General features: G+C 39.0%; 1 protein-coding gene across 1 annotated transcript in view; it reads right to left on the reverse strand.

Annotated features, from left to right (window-relative positions):
- Window positions 1–52: 52 nt before the first annotated feature.
- chrm3a (cholinergic receptor, muscarinic 3a) overlaps window positions 53–22698 on the reverse strand; it is a 78209-nt gene continuing 55563 nt past the window's right edge. The window contains exon 3 of the mRNA XM_005914229.2: window positions 53–2517. Coding sequence (XP_005914291.1) covers window positions 555–2498 — 1944 coding nt within the window. The 5' untranslated portion in view covers window positions 2499–2517 and the 3' untranslated portion in view covers window positions 53–554. The remainder of the gene's footprint in view (window positions 2518–22698) is intronic.

A 22698-nucleotide genomic window follows, 5' to 3' on the forward strand; every position in this document is an offset into this window, starting at 1 on the left:
AGATGGCTGGGCAAATTAATAAAATGTAGAAGCCTGTGAACATTTTTTTAATATATATATATATAGTTTTATTTAAAATGCAAAACCACTCTGAATGTTACAGAGCAAACTACCCACAGAGAGAAATGATCAGAAAAGTGTAATCCCCAACTCTGTGACAACATCCTCTCTATTTGCATCAATTGCACTTCAGTATTTCTCCTGCAATTTGTTTTTTAAGCCCTTTTCGAGTATTGTCCACTCACTTCACTTTCTTGCTGCTGTACTTGCATGAAATGATAAAAAGTTCTTCAAGGACAGTCACAACCTTCATGTCTGAACCTCACCTTACGCAAACCTTCACACACATATACGGCTTTGCTTAATGGATGCACCAACACAAGCACATACTGCAAAACCACCACATCGGGTTGCTGTGTTTGACATAGCAGAATAAAACATTAAAGATCTCTAGATAAAGAAACTCCACAGAAACAATTAAATGTATGTTTCTTTCTTTTCTTTCTGTGTTACATTTTTGATTTCTGTTACAAGCAATCTTAACTTTCCGTCCTTTACGTAGACTCCCTGGGAATTCTCCTGTGAAAGACCACTGAAGAATGCCTTTGCTGAAACTGCTGCTTCCTCCTTTTTTTCTGGTCCCAGCGGCACAACAGTATCATCTTAAATGTTGTACGAAAAGTCTTGTTGCACAGGGCGTAACACATGGGGTTGACTGTGCTGTTGACGTAGCATAGCCAGTAACCTACTGCCCACAGAGTTTCTGGGATGCAAGTTTTACAGAAAGCATTGATGAGCACCATGATGTTGTAAGGTGTCCATGTGATGATGAATGCAAAGAGGATGGCACTGAGAGTTTGAGCTGCCTTCTTCTCTTTTACCAAGGACATCCGCTTCCTTTTGGTGATCTGAGTCCGGGCTCGGGCAGCGAAACGCTTTGCCAGAGCTGCCTCCTTGAAGGACATTGGACCTGAGGGGGACTTGGTGGTTGTGCTGGTAGTAGTACTGTCAGAGGCAGTGGTAGTGGTTACTGGGGTACCATCCAGAGACCTATGGTTAGAAGTAGCCTGGATGGAAGACAATGATTGAATCTTGCGTGAGCAGAAGCGTTGGTGGTAGCTATTTTCTGAACTGTTTTGCCCTTCCGGAGTAACAGTGGCTATTGTGTTTGGAGCTACTGATGAAAGACTGTCTCGATTATACTCCGCTGCTCTAAGGGGATCCTCCTCTGAGGCTCCATCCAGATCCTCACATGAGGTTAGCTGGGAGTTAACAGCAGCTTTTATGCCAGGAAGGCTAAGAACAATGGAGAAAATAGCATGACTTTGTGGAATCATATCTCTACCTCCACAGTCCTCATCTTCTGAAGACCCAGACTGGTCCAAAGAGACTGCAGCATCATTGTTGTTCCAGCTGTCACTGCTACTCTGATCTGGATCACCATCTCCCTGTCGCATACTACCAGGTCTCCAAGAGCGAACACCGGGCCAGCAGTGGAAGCGGCCTACCAGTTCCCGACATGTGCTCTTTCTCCTAGAGAGCCTGGTCAACTCATAGCTGCTGCAGCTTCTAGAACTTCCTGTCTGATGGACAAAACGGGCTCTTTCGCCCCCACCGTTTACACCTCTTGCTCCTATTCCACCCGAGCCCTGCAACCCAGCTAGCTCTTTTGAACGATTCTGGGTCTCCTTGTAAATGCGCCAGTAGAGAACACTCATTATTGTCACAGGTAGGTAGAATGCCGCCATGGCTGTGCAGAAGGTTATAATAGGCTGTGAAAGGAACTGAATGTAGCATTCCCCTGAGGGCACTGTCCTTTTACCCTCAAGAAACTGCCATAGCAGGATGGCCGGAGCCCACAGGACAAGAGAAACAAACCAGGCTAAGCCTATCATGATCCCAGCTCGCCTTGTGGTCCGTTTGGCCCGGTAGGTCAAAGGTCTAGTAATTGAAAAGTAGCGGTCAAAGCTGATGACCAGTAGGTTCATAACAGATGCATTGCTTGCCACGTAGTCTATAGCCAGCCACAAGTCGCATGCCCAGTTGCCCATGGCCCAGTAGCCCATCACAAGATAAGCTGTGTAGAGGTTCATGGAGATGACCCCTATGATGAGGTCAGCCACAGCTAAGCTCAACAGGAAATAGTTGTTGACTGTCTTTAGTTGGCGATTAACCTTGAAGGATACTACTACCAGGATGTTCCCAATGACCGTGACCAGTGACAGCATGCCAGTCAATAAGACAATGAGGACAACCTGCCACACAGCGTGGCCACCCAAGGGATCAGGGGCTGCCGTTGCAGTCCCATTTTGGGGTTCTAATGTGGAGTTTAAGAGCTTGCTGATAGAAGAGGAATTATCATCCATAGCATGATAAACCACGGGCGTTCCTCCAGTTCCTCCTTGATAGGGTGCATTGGACTGTGAGTAGGCTGCAGCCAATGGTGGTAGAGTGCTGGCAGTCAGGAAAAGACCAGGATCTGTGCTGTTGGAGCTCATTGTTATGTTCTGGCATATTCTAAAGAGAAAGATAGTAAAGGGAGGTAGGAAGGGACATAGAGAAGAGGGGAAAGGGGCACAAAAGGGAAAATAGACAAGTGTAAAAGAAAAGAGTGGCAGAAAGAATAAAATTTGAGAAGGTAGCTGATATTCCTATTCATATCCACTAGGTGAGGCTACAAACCCATTCTACAAAACTGGGTGTTTGGATAGCCAAAGATGTTTGGATGTTTCCTTTAAAACAGTCACCCTTAATTTTATTTGCCCACAATCTTTGTGTACACTTTAAATGCTACAAGTAATACATATCAAATTATACCTTGATGCTGAATTAATATAGGTAGATGGTCAACAATGATAGTAAGAGTGCAATCAGAGCTGTTTCTTATGAGACCCAATAAAATTGCAGATATATTTAACTTAAACACAGGTAATGCATTTTCACGTTGTTGCCTAGTCTATAAGGACTGTGTTAAAACTAAACACTACATCACATTAGACCCTTGTACCTGATGGTTTTCTGCTTACAGACCATAAATGGAGTTAGCACAGTGGTTACATTCAAAATTTAACACTCATATATGTCGCTAGTCTACAAAGGGAAACCGTTTTGTGATAATGGCAATTTTATATTTATTGAGTCAAAGTCTGGTAAAAATTATAACAAGTAGGGGTTTGAATAAAGCAGGAGGAATGAACTTTAGGAGATATTCTGGCACCTTTTCCCTGTCTGAGCAGCGATTTTTTTTCCTGCTCGCTAATTAGACATCAGCATTGATCTGGTCTTCCAAAAGCCCTCTAAGAAAGAAAAGATAGATCCTAGATAGATAAAGCTATCAACAGACAAAACCTAATGGTGAAACATGGAGAAAAGAGCACCAGAGGAGCTAATACCGCCGTAGTCACAAAGAATATGTGAATATGCACTGTTTTTAGTTCAATTCAAGATGACTTTGCAATAAAAGGGCAAACATTAAATGAAAGATCCTGCTGTTTTTGTCAAAGCAGTTACTGATAATTGGATAACGAGATGAAGACCTCCAATTTCTAAACCAGCATGTTCTATTCTCTTCGAGTTTCGCTGAGCAATAACGCACAACTGCTGAGGTGAATGGATTTAGATGCATGCTTTTTAAATTACTGGCAAATCAGTTTGGACTTACAGCTAGGGATTCACATAGTTTACACATGTGTCTGATGATACAAACATCAAAAAGCACATATGAAAACTGCAGCTTTTTGTTGCCTGACAAGTGTAGTAATCAATACTCAGTACACAGCTGTGATTATACAGAGTGCCGCACATTACCCCCGCTTGCTTTTTATTGTGAAAGCCATGGGAGTAGTGTTCTTCTGCTGACATTTACAACAATGTTTCAACAAGGAAAAACATATTACCCCTTACCACCAAATCCACATGCCTATAGACACTATGTACACAAATATATAAGCACGAATATAGCAGTTGTATAATGTTTAAAGTGACAATCGTGCACACAGTATTCATCCCACAGGGAAAGGTATTTGAAGCCGAGTGCTGTACCTGTGCCTACACAGAATCTCAGACCTCCCACAGAGCTGTTAAAGAACCCCAGTAGCCAACAGCGTCTCATAGCCATTTGTGACACCGAGAGCCGCACACCGCTACTACTATTATGAGAAAGCTCCCTGCTGTCTTTGCTGTGGACACGCATCACTTCATCCATGGATAGAATGCCGTCATGTTTCACTCATATACGCTTTACGTGACAGTGCAGAGCATATAATTTTCACCGAAAGGCATCGTGTGCATCATATTTGCATAGAAATTTGCAGTATGCACAAATTCACACATTAAATTTAGCAATGTAATAAATTACAGCAGGCTATATGAAAAGCAAAAGCAGCCAAATACAAAAACAACAATGCCTTTGAGGGGGAAAAAAAAACTTTCCTAGAGTTGGCAAACTTTTAACATTTTACAAATTAAATTGTACTGGGCATGTATGCAATGTGTTACTAATGCAAAACAAATAACATTTAACTTTACTTACCAGTGCAAAATGTGTTTGTTTGGCGATCACAGCAATATATTGACTAAATTTCTGTTTCTATTTCTATGTCATTATATATACACATTGTTCACTTTCTTTTTAAAAAATATCAATATCTGAACACAATACTCAAACAAAATCAGCATTATTACTCAAATAAATAAATAGTATACTGTTTGGTGTAATGCAGACATAGGAAGAGAGAAAAAGCTGGATCCTATGGGAACAGGCCAAATGTCAGAATTGCTGTACCTGTCCCTGTCTCTTTTTGAGAGTTACACAATAAATCAGTGTTGGCACTGATGGGTCTGCAAGCCCCTCATCACACTGACACAACAGTGTACATAATCCTTCAATCACACTAATAGGAGAAATTTATGGCTATCTAATTGGATATGCAGTCAATTATACAGCATAGATGTGTACAGTGTGTGTGTGTGTGTATATATATATATATATCAGAGAGAGAGAGTATTGTGTGTTTATTAATACTCAGCTTTCCTGTGCAACAATAAATCAATGTTCAGATGATAATTCTGTCTGATATCAGGCAATTGTCTTACACAACAAACATAATTATGAACGGAACAATTATGTTTTGTTGTTGCCTCCGATTGCATTAGTTATTTACCACAAATTTACATCTACATTCTGCTGGGAGCAAAATAAGTGAGAGTGGTTTTTATGTTTGTTTTCCTCTCAAAAAAATATAATCACCCCTCTTCAAATGAAAAATGTATGAGCCAGACGACAGTATCCTTTTCCAACATAGGTGGGCTAAAACTCTGCCAACAGCTGCCATTACAGAGAAGCCATTATACTGTATTTGTCTTGTTTTCTCCAAGTCAACATTAAGCTCTATGTCTTAAGTTTGACTCCAGGGCACGTAGGTGTGATAGCTTCAGGTACAAAGCAAGATCGATACTCGTTTACTGAGGTGCAACACAACTTGTTCCCTGACATTTTCAGGCATTTGTCCCAGCAGGGTTTGACAGCGCAATCCAAGTTGGGTCCAAGAAACCATCTAAATGATTGGATGACTAATATATGGCCATTTCAGCTTACTATTTTTAGCATAGTAGTGATATGGCCAAAAACTATTTCCACCAAGGATGAGTCACACTGACAAGCACTTTTAATGAAGGTTAAAGCTGCTGTAATTTGAATTTTGGTCACTCTGGCCCCAGAAGTGCCTAGATTTTTAACTTTAATAACTTGAACACACACCACAAAAATGCAAATAAAATACTGACAAACAAAGCAGAACCAGACACAACCTCTTCTTCAAAATAAAAGAGACACTGGCAAAGAAAACCAAGATTACTCAAGCTGTCACACATTTCAATTTTAACAGAACCACTAAATGCATACATATTCAGCCAGCCCGACAGCAGTAACCAATAGTTTTGTGATAACAATCACTGGCTGGGCAGCACTGCATTGTCATATAGTTTGCAGATTTCTGCCTTGTGAAGAAGAAGGCAGACATCAAGAGCGACTCAGAACTTCAAACACAGATACAGTATTCATCAATTATCTTAACCGCTTGTCCAAATTCATGGCTGTAGGGGGCTCTCACTGGAGATGAGAAAGGGTCTGGACTGGCTGCCAGTCTATCACAGGACAAGCACAGAGAGACAGACAACCACACACACACATTTGAACCTATAGACAATTTGGATCACAAGATAACCTAAGACACATGTGTTTGGACTAAGTGCGTGAGTGTTGGGAGTCGGGGTACCTGCAGGGACCTGACACACGGACAAGGAGAACATGAAAAGTCCACACAGAAAGGCAGCAGCAAGCCAGCAGGTTCAAACCCAAAACCTTGTTGCTTTGAGACATCACTGCTACCACTGCAGAGACACATTAACCATATACTAAAAGCCACAACTTCAATTAAATCTCATGAGGCTGTTTCATTTTGAGAACAATTCCTAAATCATTAAAAAAAAATTGTGCTGTCCCACAAAGTGGGATTGTGAGATATTACATAACGAGAACATGATGGTAAGTAGTGTCCAAAAACTAACTACTCTGTGAATTTTAACTATCGTATATGGTGCAGTAAACTTGTGAATAAAGACTAGAATATTGTCACACAAATATAGTATTTTACACTTGATATTGCTTCACCTAACAATAACAATTCACAGCTCCATTTCCTAAAATTAGAATTAAAGAAAGGAGCATCTCAAACATATGCCAAAATTATAAATGTTTTGGCATTGACAAAAAAAAAAGTTAGCTCTACTATGCAGTCTGTAGTTACTATGGTCTATAGTTTGCTCTACTGTGCATGTGTAGACCAAATCTCAGCTTGATGAGTCACACTGAGATGCTCACAGTCACTACCACATATGGGAAACATGTAATGGTCTTACATACTTATAGAGATCAATGGTTTCCTTGGAGATATTGTGAACAACATTTACAATATGAGTCATACAACCCACAAAAGACTCTGACTTTTGGTAACCCAAGTAGTAATCAGATAACTTGGGAATACGCTCACCTCTGCAAGGATATTGTGCCATGCAGCACAATTAAATACGAGTGCTCCATATATCTCTAAAAGTGAACCTGAAGCATTTTTTTCCACACATAAAGTTACTTTCACTGTATACAAAGTACAAGTCTGTTATTCTTCACCACCTCAGATATGGTGAAACATCAGAGGCACTCTGACATAAACACCCAACTTTCCAACGACATTATAGGGGAAGCATTTACTTTCTTAGTTTTTAAGAAAGACAGTCATCTATTAATTATAATTTCAAACAAAGCTCAATAGCACCGTTGTTCATGAAAAGTATTAAGCCAAGGCTTGATGTAAAAAACTTAATTTAATACATTCAGACATAACAGACACTAATAAATCACACAGAATGTTTTTGTGACAGTAAATGGCATGTTTCCTGTTAAATTGAGTAACTGTACTAAGCTAAATAGAAAATAACAATATAATTGTATTATTTTATTTATATATAATTGTGTTTTGGCGTGGAACAACAGTGGAAACTGGCCTTGTTCCTCCTGAAAAGGGATGTTGTGGTGGCACAGGATGAGCTAAAGCCATCACAAGCTGGAGAGCAGGGGGTTGCTGCCAGAAGATGGTGGCTAGGGTTGAGAAACAGCGCAAGGCCATCTGTCAGGTACTCACTGCTGACAAAAAGAAGCATTTAGTGCCTCCTTGGCAACAAACAGACTTGCTGGGAGTCAATGAGCAATACTCTCAAGTCAACTCTGAAGTTCACAGATTTTTAGTCTGGCATATCTTTAATCTGTTAAATAGCTTCGAACTGTTGCTGAAACTGTACCTGTGGACAGGTACAGTTTCAGCAACAAATTACACGTCCTCCTCCACAGGTTCTGCTCTACCTGATTTTAATCGGGCATGGTTTTTCCTTCACCATGACACACCACCTTCACCTCGTGATACCTTGGAGCTGTAGTCTGGAGACTTCTCACAATACTCACACCCAAAAAAAAAAAATTTACTTTAAGTGCTTTAAATCTGTACATCTCAGTAAATCTGTTGACAAGGATTTAGATTTAGTGACAAAAGAAAATGCAGTTACCTCTTATTGACCTCAGCATCAGTGAATATTTCCTACTGCTTGTGTGCTTTGTTTGTTAAGATATATGAAACTGCTGACTGACAAAGCCTCCCAGCTTCTAGGCTGCTAATATCTTTTGAGTATCTCAGACATGTTGATCCCTCCAGCTGTTTTTTAAAGCAAATATGTGTTTCTGGATTTAATAATATTATGCACATTATTTACTATGAGAGTGTCAGACACTCTGCCAGCGCTGTGTGCCTTTTCTCAGGAGCTGTGAGTCAGATAAGGACACGCTCGATTTCACAAATGTTTCTGTAATTTATTGGAGGCACGTGACAAGAAACACTGTTTATACTGTAAATCTTTTACGACAAGAAATATCCCTCTCATAAGCGGCCAGCTATTCATTCCTTATCACATGTGAGAGATTCCTCGCACCCGAGTAGCAAACATTATGAATGTGCAGGGGAGATAAGATAAATTAAAAAGGATGAAAATGAATGTAGAGTTTATTGAAGGATTACCAGACCCTTTCAATAGTATCAGTTATTTAGGTTACATGTGCTACATTTTACTTTGGGAGACATATCTGGACATCATATCGTGGGCATTCATGGGCTGAGTGAAGCTTCTAAAAATCCCAGTTTGTGAAAACACTTCATTAGTTTAATAAATGCAGGTTAAACCTCTACCATGTAAGGAGAAATACACAAAGAACCTTTCTCTAAGCTCAGGCTCATTAAGATAGATCGAAAAAAGCTGAAATACTGCCAAGTGGTCTGACAATGTAAAATTTTGTATAGACCCTTTTTCAATTTATAGATGTTGTGTATGTTTACGTTTTGGAGCAAATACCTATTTTGCAGGAAAAGCATCACATTTTTCAGTAAGATAATGCCAAACCATGTAAACCAGGTATCTAAGATAAAGTAAGCAACATTTTGCCCTAAAACTACAACTGTGCTATCAAAAGAAAAGTTAACAGGTCTCTGCTTCAAGTTTTTTTTAAATGTTTTCCATCAAATTATTTCACCTTTGGATGTATTGTCTTTATATTTTTATGTGTTTAAAAACATCATATAATATTTGTAAAATGTCTTTGTGCAAACAGCTGCACAAAGACATTTGTAGAAACTTTAATGGCAAACCACTTAATGGTGATATATGTTTCAGTCTGGACCAAAGTGTCAGCGCACCAGACAAGCATTTCCATGCGTAGGACCGCTTTGTTATCCTAAAACTCCTGATCGTAGCTAAAAAGCACCAGAGTACATCAGGTTCTAGCTGAGCAAAGCACTCTTGAGTCTAGTTATATTGCACATTTTCCAGCATGTAGCCCAGCCCATAGAAGGAAGAGAGTTTTTAATTGAATAATTGTTTGTACATTAGCAGAAGTCTAAGCATTTTAGTCATTAAGTGCAAATCTTGCTCTTCAAGTGAAAAATGTAAATGCTAATGTTATCAGTGTAAACTCCTGACTGCATAACAGAAAACCAGGAGTGTCTGTACAACTGAAGAAATCCTGTCAGTTTCCTAACACCAGGAAGCAGCTCAGCATAATTGTTCTGCCCTAACCTTGTTTATTCTCCTTTATGACTGTGGGCAGCCAGGAGATCTGCTTTTATTGAGGTGTTTTTTTGTTGTTGTTGGTTTTTTTTGCCGAAATCCAGATTACTGCACAACAGTGTCTGAGTTCTGCTTACACTGGCACCACAAGCCATAAACAGATTGCAGTTTGACAGGAGCTTATCCTGATAAAATAACAACGTGAGGAAGTGAAATAATTGTGTGAGTGGTTTTGCATAGTGCCATTATAACAGGATATTCAATTCAATCTTATTTATATAGTGTCAAATCACAACAACAATTACCTCAAGATGGTTTATATATTAAAGTAAAGACCCAACAAAAACCCCTGGGAAACCCCTAAAAATCAGATGATGCTGTATGAGCAAGCACTTTAGCGACAGTGGAAAGGAAAAACTCCCTTTTAACAGAAAGAAACCTCTGACACAACCAGGTTCACAGAGGTGTAGCCATCAGCAGTGACCAGTTGGGGCTGGTTGAAAAATCAATCACTCAGTGTTAAACATGGCTTAGAAAGTCTGACTGATAAGAAGATCCGTGGGCTTCTTGTTCCTTGTGAAACCAGTGAGAACCTGTGGGTGGTGTCAATCAAAAAAGACAGGCTACATACAGTATGTTCTTGATGCTTTACATTTTATATTGTGCAAATATGCAGAAATAATAAGGAAACTGCCTCAATACGAACTTCACTAGAAATTATGATATTTCCCTTATCTGACCCGTCATTTTTGTGATCAAACCACCCAAACTTTAACTAAAGCCAGTTTAAAAAGGAGTGATTTCTTTTACTGATTTGTACGTTTCAGAGGTCACTAATTAGTGAAAATATCCTTTTGACAGAGACAGGATTAGAAAGTACTGAAAATAAAGGTGTTGTTCTACATAGCAACCACACAGTCGATTTTCTCCTTTTAAGAAACTAATGGTTACAAAATTGTAAAAGCCAAAACTGTTTGGATATGCAGTCTTACTGAATGCATTAAATGAATGAAGGAAGTCATTTTTGTTGTTATATTCCTCAGCTGTTGTATGAGAGTATCTGTGTGAGGAGAAAAATCTCCACGTGGAAAGAGAGGCTGGATGTTGTTATGCTCCTGACCTGTGCTACAGGCTCATGGGATTTCACACACATCCTCACCTCTGCGGTGGGTCTCTGTTGCTTTTTGACAGCCTCTGTAACAAGCTGCTGGAACTCTTTAGACATGGCACTCTTAGACACTTGGACATGCTTGCGTAGTATGTGTGTATGTGAAAGCAAGAGGCAGGAACAATGTAGAAAGGCAAACTACAGACAGTAGAAGAACAGCTCCGGAATATGTCAAACCAAAGGGCTTCAGGATGACTGCAGGGGGAATGCTGTAAGTTAACCTTTCTTTCATTGTTGTCATAAATCTAAAACTGGATGAGAGCCAAAGCATACCTTTTGTGTGTTTTAAAAACAAAAGTAAAGATACCGTCACTGAAATTAGGGTGAGTTTTATGGAAGATTTTGGAGTGGGACACTGGAAAAAAATTTGCTTGTGCATTAAATTTGCCACAGTGACAGCTAGCTCCTAACAATTCCCGCAATCTAAACTATGAAGTACCTCGCTTTGTTTTTTTGCAAGGCTGATACCAAGCCTGACCCACTGCCTCACACCTCAAGCCTGCACTTCAGTGCAACCCTACACAGATGCTATACACATGTAACTAATAGGCTATTGCGAACACTCCTTAAAAGGAAGTGCAACCATCTGCCTATTGAACAGGCACTTGAAAGAGACAGAGAAGGAGAAAAAGCACACACTCTCCTCTATGTAAACATGCTTTAGCAGGAGGAGAGGGGTCTTTAAATGCTGAAGGCAGAAATTTTGGGTTGTGCAGGGGTACAAGAAGGGGAGGTGAAAGGGCCTTGCAATGTGCAAGGAGATGTTAAGTAGTCACACCTCCTAGCGAGTGCAAGTTGGAAAGAAGTGGGATATTATGCGGCAGAGGCAGAACAAAAGACAGCTCCCAATTCAGGGTGGCTGGATGTCAGATGATAGAGACCCATCACCTTTTTCAGTTGAAAAAAACCCAACATGGGATTAAATAATTATGTCCGTTAAGTATATGGCTTAAAGGAGGAAGTAGTGCAAGTGCTGTTACAGACACATGAAAGCCTTTGGAAGGAGGGTGCACTGCATGCATCTTTTTACGCCACACAAAACTCACGGATCTGCACTCTTTCTTTGCAGACATGCGTGCATGACAGAAGCACACCCAAAGAACCGTTGACTCTATCACTCACTGTGTTTCACTTTCACCAAACTACTTATAGGCATACAAACACAAGCATTGTCAGTTGGCAATGCTCAAACACTTGAGGGGCCACTGAGTCAACAAGGTGATTACAAGGATATCTTGAAAATGATCCAAGTACTGTATCGGCACAAAGAGGTGTGCTGCTGACAGGACTGGTTATAATACAGTACAAACACTTCTGCTGGCGGATGTAGACAGGCTTGCACAGACAGTTAACAAAGCACTAAACGTATTACAAACATGAACACTCACAGGGATGTGGACACACACACACACACATACATACAGGCACACACGCACACAATCTCATGTCTCTGTTGCTCCTCTGCCTCATTCACTTAAACATTGCAGACCCAGCCTCCTCACCCCTTCCCGCCCTCTCTGCCTGTTTCTTTCCACACACTTGACAGTGGGTGTATCCTATTTCATTCAATAATATCAACCCAGGTGACATGACTGTACCTGGCACTGGTGCCTGAAATAGCTTTTAAATTTGATTCCTTAAATTCTCTAGGGAAGTCACAGTAGTCTCAGCTGTCTCTCAGTATCAAAAGCCTATTTCTTTGTTAACCTCTTGCAGATGAAACCAAACCCGATGTGTATATCTGGAGAGACAGACTTGATTAAAAAAAAACAAAAAACAAACACAAAAAACCCTCAAATAAATACACACAAGCATCATGGGTAGTTTTGTACATTTGGTTGGGTTTTTTTCCCCTACAATTTACAGATGCCCCTAAACGTGTCTCATGCAAGAAATCCATCATTGAGATTGTATTTACATACCATAGCTTGGTGTCAAGGTTAACATTAAGGTTTGGGTAAGGTTTAAGGTTAAGCACTTAGTTTACATAGTTAAGGTTTAGCTATGGATGGAATGCACTGTGTCAATAAATGCCCTCGCAAAGATAGCACTGAAAATGAAAAGTGTTTTGTTTTTTTTTAGTTGTTGTTGTTGTTGCTTCTCTGCTTCACTGTATCTGTTAGTCATTCTTCCCCATACTCACAAAATGGAGAACAGCAGTCAAATAGGAGAAACACTCAAAAGACTGGGAAGAGAAAACAACCTCTATCCAAAATATGAAAACCACACAATTTGCTTTCAGGACATTGGATGAACACTTATCGATATATGCAAAGGACAGACACACACATAGAGATTCTTTGATCAGTTAAAGAAATTAATTGGCAGTCATTTGAGTGTGAGAATCTGAAGATCTGTGGTTCATCCTTATTCAATCTCCAAGGTGGGCAAGATGATGAACCTCAAGTTGGCCCAATAGCAGCCATGTGTAAGGAAAGGACTTACGACAAAATATACTTATTAAGAAAGTATGTGTCTGTGTCCACAGTATGTCTTTTGAAAAGACAGTATAAATGTAGTCCATTTACTTTTCAGCATACTGTAACTAACCTTCCACTTCCACAATCAGAAGTTTGATCACCTCCTTCAGCCCCTGATTTCTCATCATTGTGTGAATGTGCATTGAAAGGGTTATATGAATGTGTGCTTGAATGTGTGAACATGGTGGGTTGTCTAAAGCTCTTTTGAGTGTCTGATAAGAAGAAACAAAGGTATTACGTAAATTCATCATTTAATGTCAAAGAAAAAAATAAATAGGTTAGATGCATGTATATGTGTATATGAAATGAAAAATAAAGTTTTAGACAGTGGAGGATTCTATACAAAGTCCCTCTTAAGTTGTGGGTGCACATGAAACAAGTGCAAATTCACTCTAGCTAGTGTAAAAAAGCATTAGAGGCATATCCATGTAAAGTATAAATAATTGAAATGTGAAGCTGTTAGACACACATTCATAAACAAGCAAGGAAATTTAAAAGCAGCGGCCTGGAAGATGATCGCAGAAAAAGCTGTCCTTGGTAAGTTCTGCAAAGCAGTCAGCCTAAGATGTCACACGAGACACAAGAGAAGTAATAGATGGCTGCATAGGCCAGATAAGCACAGACTGCAACTGTGCAGTAAAGCAAAAAAAAAAAAAAGGAACAAAAACTGAACATGAAATCACCATAAAGAAATAAACAAGAGTGCTTCTGTTGCAACGTCAGTCCTAAGCCACATATCTATTATAGACGCACTAGTCAATGTTATAAAACTGTACTATATTTAGATAAAAAAAAAGTATGCGGCCCTGTGCAATCTCTAGTCAGAAAAGGGAAAGGAAGACAAAAAAGACAATACAGCACCATACAAGGTTTACAGTTGTTCCATAATATGATAAACTCACATACTGAGGACAGAGACACCTTGAGAGCTTTAACTCTGAAACATCCTCACTGCGTGCTATTGGCCGAGTGTCACAACAAAGATTATAGCCTACAATTATGCTTTATATTGAGTGCTTGCTGGCTAATGAACCATGAATGCTAATAGTGACAGACAAGAGATGGACCGGCCACAGAGACAGCTGGCTTTTGCCACCGAGGCTTCCAATTATTGGTCTGTCAGAAAACATCCAACAACAAGAGGGAGACACGTGAAATAGTGTATTCAAAAGTGTTATGTGGCAAGTATAACAATAGGGTTGGTTTAAAAAGAAGCCAGAGATCGAACAGTGATGGACTAGCAAATATATTCGAGTCGGATAATCAATTTAACAAGGGCTTCTTGTCTTCTCGGATTCTCAGAACCAACTACGTAGCACATGAGACACATTCTGAAATTAGCATAATGAGGCAAGCTACTGTGCTAATGCACATATGGACTAATATCTTGAACAATAAAACTGCTAGCATTTATGGAGGGCCCTGCATCTAGTGAATGATGATCTGTGGGATGTAATAGTTCCCATCCGGCATACTGACAGAAACATTATGAGGATGGAGAGTGATGAGATCCTCATAAGCCTCCAGTACTGTATGGAGCCATGCTGAGAGGAAAAAGACTCTCTTTGACTCCTTTTGCACTTACAACACAGCTAATATGAGTGGGAGCCCTCACTGTGAGACACAAGACAGACCACAACACAATATTATGTAAGTGGCTGAGCCATAAAAATCATACTCAGGCGATAATAAAATGATATCTGAGAAGATATTTTCCTGATCTCGTTTTGCTTCTTCGGGTGCCTTCATGTGTTTTATAATACTGTCTAGAAACCCAAATCTTAAGGCTTAGATACTAGATACTGTGTATAAAATCACTTATACTGTGCATGCAATGACATAACAAATCATCCTTTTTCCAAACAGCAACCCTCTGGTATGTTTCAAAAAATTAGGCATGACTTGAGGAGTGTCATTTGTCATGATGACATTACACCTGCAGTGTTGCAGTGAAATTCCAAATACTCTTTGCCAGAGTGCTTGCTGTGTAAATCACAATGTTTATTGATACTCCGCTGCTGGACTCATCAGAATACGCACTAAAATCAGCGAAACATCAGTAACTCTGCTGACGTTCTACAGAAAACCTTGCTGAACAATGGGGTCTTTAAATTTCTGTTAAATTAGTTTATTACCCCTGTGAAAGAAGTCACATTTTTTCCCAGTACATGTGCAGCCATACAATAATGTTAAGTCAACTCTTCCTTGCTGCAATAGCAATAATGAAGTTTGCTGGGTTTTCTCTTTTGAACTTCCTCTTTTTTAATCAGCTGGACCATTTTTCTCAACCGTTAGGCTCTTGTGTGTCTCTTTGCAGATGTCAACCCCAAAGAATGAGGCTCAGAGGCCCTTAAACTTATTTAAACAGTGCTGAGAGCAAGTATATTACTCAGTGCTCTGGTTAGTGGCAGAAGATAAACACCATAACCACTCCAGTGTCTTGGTAATTTCCGAGAACTATGATACAAAGGTTGTAGCCACTTTTTTAGCCTTAAACTATATATATATATACTCATACCAATCAGAAGAGCCCCACTGGTGTACATTCTCTCTCATTATCTAATCCTCTGTACAGAATTTCTTCCTGTAGGCTAACAACTTTATCTCCTGCTTTTCAATTATAAGTGTTTAGAGGGAGAAAACTAGAAAGACAGAAGGGCTCAGAGAGAAGAAGTTAGACATATAAAAAGCAGGAGCTCAGATAGATACAGCAGGAAGGAAAATCCCACAGTGGCCTGGATTCGACTGATATAATTCACTATATCTCTTTCTGGTTTTCTGTTATGTTATCTTGTAGTTGAGCTTCACAAGCTGTGACGGAAGCCCCACCAGTGGGCCACAGAGCTGCTGCAGGTGGGGCATAGACAACCTTAGACAACCATGTCAAACTTTATAACATTCAACTCACATCCTTATACAGTGTTAATGATTGAATTGTTGGATCTGGGGCATGAATGTTTCCCATTTCTAGAATGAGGCGCGCAAGAAAAAGTTTGTACTCTGCAAAAAAAAGTCTGACTTGGTGATCATCCATAAACAGCAACATGTATCTAATGAATTTTAGATTTAAGGGTCATCTACAACATGTATTTCCTGCAGGCATTTCTAAATAATTTAGTATATGGCTATGATTCTTCTACAAATGAAAGCACAAAACTGTAATAAAGTCTTGGCTTGCTGAAGATGCAGGTCAATGAATGAATGTGGGAAAACACTAGCAAAACACCTACATTAAACATCAACTTGTTGACACACAGGAGCTGAGATGAATCCATCATACGTAGTCTTCTCAGTAAACTGACGTCAAACTTGCTGCATGGCTTTGAGTCAGAATCTTTTGAATAATTAGTCAAATAGAAACGCCAGATAACTACTGTGATATTCAAACATTTAAGGTAATAATATTTAAAGCAATTATATAAATAATAATAATAAATAATATAATTAATAATTAAGTTAAAGTAAGAAATTGCAAAAATGAAGGGGTGATTGAATAATTTGTGAATGAGCGGCTGACAGTCACCTTTGTTTGAACCAATGAACGTCATTAGCATTGTTCATTAGATCAGCTGACGATCAGCTGCTGGGTGCACATGAGTTGGAGTACACGTCCTGCCTGAACAAACACTACGCTTCACTGACTTACTTCATCTATTCTTCTTTCATGTCCCAAAATGGCCAGAATCATTCACTCACACTGAAAACTCACAGTGAACTGCTACACGTGCTAACAAAAACCTCAAATAAGAAGACTTTTATCTCGTTCACACACGCACGCAAAAAAATTGGGAGGGTCAAAGTGTGATTTTTTGGAGAATAACTTGGGTAGAATAAAGTTTGATTGAGGTCGATTTTAAAGTGTTCAAACTTGAAACAGGTTCCTTCATGCTGATTAACTATTATGCTGCTGTGTGAGTGAACTGCTGTACAGCAACATCAATAAAAGCTTTGGTGTTAGAAAACAGTACACTTTATTGCTTGGTTGTTATGGACACAGAGACGTTAAACCAGGAATCACAATTTAAATCCACATCCGGGACCTGTCATTGTAATGGATGCATATTGGCCCACTGACTTGTTTATCTACGTGACACAATGCTACTCTTTTCATGCCTCGTTTATCGAGGGCAACACTGTGTAAACACGGCTCAAACTTATGATACAATATACCTCGCAAATAAATGGTGCTTTTTTTCTCACCTACAAACTCTTCTGCTCTGTTGTGCAGTAATCCATGCCTTTATTTCATCATGCACGAATTATTGCTGCTCACTTTTTTCGCTGCTCAAGCTCTGCCAGCCCAAAGGCAATACCACATAAAATAAGACAAGCTTCCCTGCAACAGCTTCCCCTGAAATTTCAAATTGATTTTAAGATCTAACAGTTTTGTAAAGCCAAATGAGGCCTGTGCTCAGCTTACATCACTGACCATTTGACCTCCTACTCACTTGAGCAGTAAATTTGTTTCAAGATTCATCCTGTAACCTAAAAGCAAGCACACTTTCACTGTAAGAGCTGCCAGAGAACGTGTAGGTCAGGGTCAACATTCAAGTCTTTGCTTTAAAAAATGAGTTTTATTATCTTTGCCTTGTCTTCTACACATGGACAAACTTTATCCTTGGCCAAACAAATATCTGCATAAATTGTGAAAGTTTTCAACCACAGAATAGTGTATTTCTTTTAGAATACGTTTCTTTATTCATTATTTCGGTGAGAATGATTCATAGCGTGTCATGACTTTCCACTAATGAGAAGGTCTACTATGTTTCATCTGTGCTATTTACTTTTGTTTTTTTCTTTTCCATTAAACAAATTGGCAGATTCACTTTTCACTGTTATGGTGGAGTTAAATTTAGAGCCTAACCAAAAATACCATATTTGGCTCCTTGTGTCTGTCAGCTTTGTGGACATTTAATGAATACTTTTAAAGAAGAACTCTCCCTTTCTGTCTCTGTGGGTGGACAGAATGAGGGTATTTCGGAAATGCAATATTGCTGGCTGACGCAGACGCATGCTGCATCCACATTGAAAGTAAAGCTCTGATTTGCCACCTGTATGCATGCAGTCTATTCTGAACCCAAGAGGTTTTTAGTCAGTAGCGGCTTTTTTGAGCCCAACCGTATCATTAAGCCATGTGTATGTGTGCAGCTAATAGATGCTGCAAAATACATACTTACAGTATAACTGTCTGTGCTGATATGCAAGCACTCTACATACAACTCAACTATTAGTTAAGGCGATACTTGTGTGGCTTACATGCACAATAAGACTTGCTGTAGTTATTTGACGGTGTGTTCTGTATTGCTTTATATTGCCAAGTTATAAAACTGGCATTTTGGAGATTAAACATTAAACTTTATACCACTATAATACAATGACAATGCTGGTGTGGAGATATGACCAAAGACACTTTAATTTTAGTAAGCAAGAAAACTGGCAGGATTTCAAGAGTGCAAGGAACACAATGTACCTTCTACTGTGGTTTCATTTTATGTGGACGAGAGAGAGTATTTGAAGTCAAAATCTGCATTTGGCATCCTTAAGTTTTAATGTATCAGCACCATTTTCTTAATTAATTTGTCAAACAGTAATGCAGTAGAAAAAGCTCCCTAGACTGCGTGGAATCAAAAGGGGAACGCTGACAGCTTGCCTTAGTGGACAACAAAAGAAACGTAGGCTGGTGTGAAATGACAATACTGCCGTTATTTACACTTTCTCACATCTCTCCCTCACTTAGGCATGCATATAATAATTAGACTTAAGATAAGTGCCTTTTTTTTTTTTGTTCAAATTGTTGGGAATTTTGACATGCAACATCTGAAATATGTAATTATCACTCAGGAGGGAATTTGTTTCTCAAAAGTAACCTTTTTTGGGTATTATTCAGATGGTGCTAAGCATGCTCAGACAGCAGCATGACCCAAGTATGTGCTAACTTACTGAGAAATAACCACAAAAGCAATCAGAATGCTTTTTTCTAAACAAAATCCCTGTATTTCTGCATGTTGTGAGCATACAGTAATAAATGCTCAGAAGCTGCCTTCAGAGAGGCACACTTAGTACAAGAACGCCTGTGACAATTAACCACCACCTCTGGTGTTTCTCTGTTTTATGTGTGAATCCGTCACCTCTAAATACACCACTGACTGGCAAGGATACAAGTCACAGTCTGTGAGTTTACAGTTAACTTTCCTTGTGAATGTCTTTTTTAAAAATTGCTGCGTGATAACTGCTTTCATGTTATGCACTGAAGATATGCCGCCATGCCTGGTGCTCGCATCATTTTAAACACCAAATTCATTTCATTAACTGCAATCAGAGAAACAACAAAAATTGTCAAGTTTATGCACGAATCATTTCACATGAATCGTAAACAGTATTAGTGACATATCAGTGGAAAGATGTGCAATGCAGTGAAAGTTAGAGATAAATGTGACAAACTTTGAAGTATTAATAATCTTCTAGTGTGAGTGTCGACGTGTGCTTTAACTCACAACTTTTTTTGGGGGGGGGCCTCGGAGATGAAGCATCACTTCTCATTTGGTCCATCTAACTTAAATTCATTACGTTAATGGCGAGAGATACATTTATGATGCTGCTCTTCAATCTGCTATATCATTTTTTTCCACATACAGAAGCCTGCTCCAAAGAACTGTAATGCAGAGATCAGGCATTGTGTAGTGTAGCTTTTCTTGGACTATTTCCAGAAGATTGTGGTACTATAAAAGACTCTCTTGTTCCCAGAGGATGAAGACTCATCCATCATACAGGCATTATATTAGCCCATGAGCAAGATGCATTACAGCTGATGTGAAGTTACCACTGAAATATGAACACACTAAGGGGTTGATGGAACCCACAGTAGACTTGTAGGATTTTATGTAATTAGAGGTCGAACTACTTCACCCTTTAGGTGGTCATCTGCTATAGTCCTTGTCACAAAAATAGAAAACTTAAACTAGAACTTCAAATTATGTTTTGCGTGTTGTCGAGCATGACCTAACCTGATGTCAGTGTACACTTAAACTAACACTGGCTGAGTACATATATATAAAACATACATACATACAGCACTACAAGTTAAAGTCGATGGGGAATTTTTTTTATCTCCTTACTCGTTTTCTACCTGAGAGCGAGCAAGCTGATCATAATCGATACTATTATTTCATGTTTTTAAACTTACCTTTTCCCCAAGTACATATAGTGCAAGACTTTGTTGATATGGATTCTGAAAGCACAGATTTCTACCAAGGACAAGAGTCCAATAATCTGACAAAATGTAGATTGAATATATCAAAGTCTCACTGAGATATGACTCCACTTCTGTGTATCAGCTTTGCTATCAATTTTAATTGGCTGTCAGAAATGAACACCTTTAAAAGCACAAATTCTCCAACAGTAAGTCAGAAAAAAGATCTGTACCAATTTCAGCAGGCAAAAATGCAATTTGATGTCCCTGAGTTCTCAGATAAATCCTGCAGTACCTCATTTGGGGAAAATTGATGGAAATTGTAATAATATTAACAAAACATATTTCAGAAATTATTATCCCGATGGAACAGCAAAGCCTGCAAAATTTGATGGAGGAGTCAGACTGCATGTATTCAGAGTTTCTTTAATAATGGACTAAATATTTATCCAACTAAAAATAAATACTATAAATTCAAATAGTTGTGATTTAATATATTATGTCAATCACATACTACTTGACATAATGACCACTAACAATTCCTAACAAATTAAACTGATCTATTGTTTAATTAGCACAGCATTCCTGAAGTACTGCACATCAGCTATTCGCTTGCCATCCTCCTTCATGCCTGCTTAGAGGGTTACCATGCAACAGTTCAGTGCTTAGAGAAAATTGACTTCAACAGTGTTGAAGCTGTCATATCTTCCAGTACTAATGAAAAGATGGCAAGTAGTTATTTTTTTTCCAAGGCTTTCACTTCCTGTTTACTTTTGTTTAGATCCTGCGCTGCACAGTATATATAGTCCACGGCTTGAACAAACATGTCAGTCACACTGGAAATGTAGTAAAACATGTCAAATAAAACATTCATATTGACTTACTAAGCTGTGGCTGGAAAATTGTCTGTTATTATAGTACAATATTTTCACGCTTCTACCGAGCTGTTGGCTCAGCTTGCAAAGTAAAAAATGAAAAAGTTCTTTAATAATCGTCAATGATAAAAACAAATAATGAATAATCCCAGTGACTTTGATTCTTTCCTTTTTTTTCTTACAGTTCTTCTTCTAAGTTTAGTCATCCTCTGTGCTCTGCTTCTTTTAAAGGAAATCCAGTTGGTAACACCATAGCTCAGTAGAAAACGCACACCTCTCGCACATATTCATTGTACACTTTCTTCAGTCCCCTTAAAGCTTTACTCTAGCTCATCCTTCAATCACCCTTTTCCTGTCTCCCTCCTCAGACTCTGACACTCCATTTCTTTGTTGCCTTCAGTAGTTTAGGGATTTGTTGCACAGATATCACTGGGCTACTCGGAGGCTTAAATGACAAAGGGAGCAGGCTGGATGAGATTTCATTGATCAGACACAGGCTACTATAGTGGATTCTTGTGATTGGGTTCGCGGTTTGGCTGTGGGCAGCATCAAGCCGTCTAATATTGCATATCACATTCTTAAAGACTCTCCCTCACCTCCTCCATTATCACAAGCCGTCTGCACAGTGTTTGGGTTACGAGCTGAGACCCAGTCAGAAAAGAATGATCTTAAATGCCATTTGTGCAGACACTGAACACTATTCAACACCTCGAAAATGATTGTTTCAGGATTTCAGTATGTATTGAGTGCTTTTTGTTTGCAAGAAAAAAAACAAACCCTGTATCCAAATGTCAATCACACTGTGTGTTTGGTTGGTACAAATGATATTTCCTGTCTTGAAACAGACTGACTTTACTCGAGTCCACACAAAGAACTAAGAAGGTCACTTTAATCGCTGTAGCTTTAGTTTTAAAGCACTCGAAATGATATTATATCTTAGCCATAAACTACACATTCTTTACCCTCAAGTCTTTTATATTTGTACTATAGATATCTTATTTCTAAGCATTTATTAATGTGCACATAAATGACACTTCATTTATGTGCACTTTAATGCATTTGAAGTTTAAAAAGTATATCTACACACAGCCACACCAATTTGTTCACCAGGGTAAGTGATGGTGACGTTGTGAGTTTGAATCCCCTGTGTAATGAATGATAAACAGTAAATAAATATAGTGGTATTAGGATAGTGGTGAACTGCCTTCTAGGCAGCTGAGCCAGGTTTGATTCCCTGCCATCACAGAGCATAAAGATATCCAAGGCATGAGATGCAGGAGGTCTTTCTAGCACATCCTGTATTTACAGTATTGTGTAAATGGC

Source organism: Haplochromis burtoni, unplaced genomic scaffold (assembly GCF_018398535.1).
Source record: "Haplochromis burtoni strain Fernald_Lab_line unplaced genomic scaffold, NCSU_Asbu1 Contig_7, whole genome shotgun sequence".
NCBI classification, from domain to species: Eukaryota; Metazoa; Chordata; class Actinopteri; order Cichliformes; family Cichlidae; genus Haplochromis; species Haplochromis burtoni.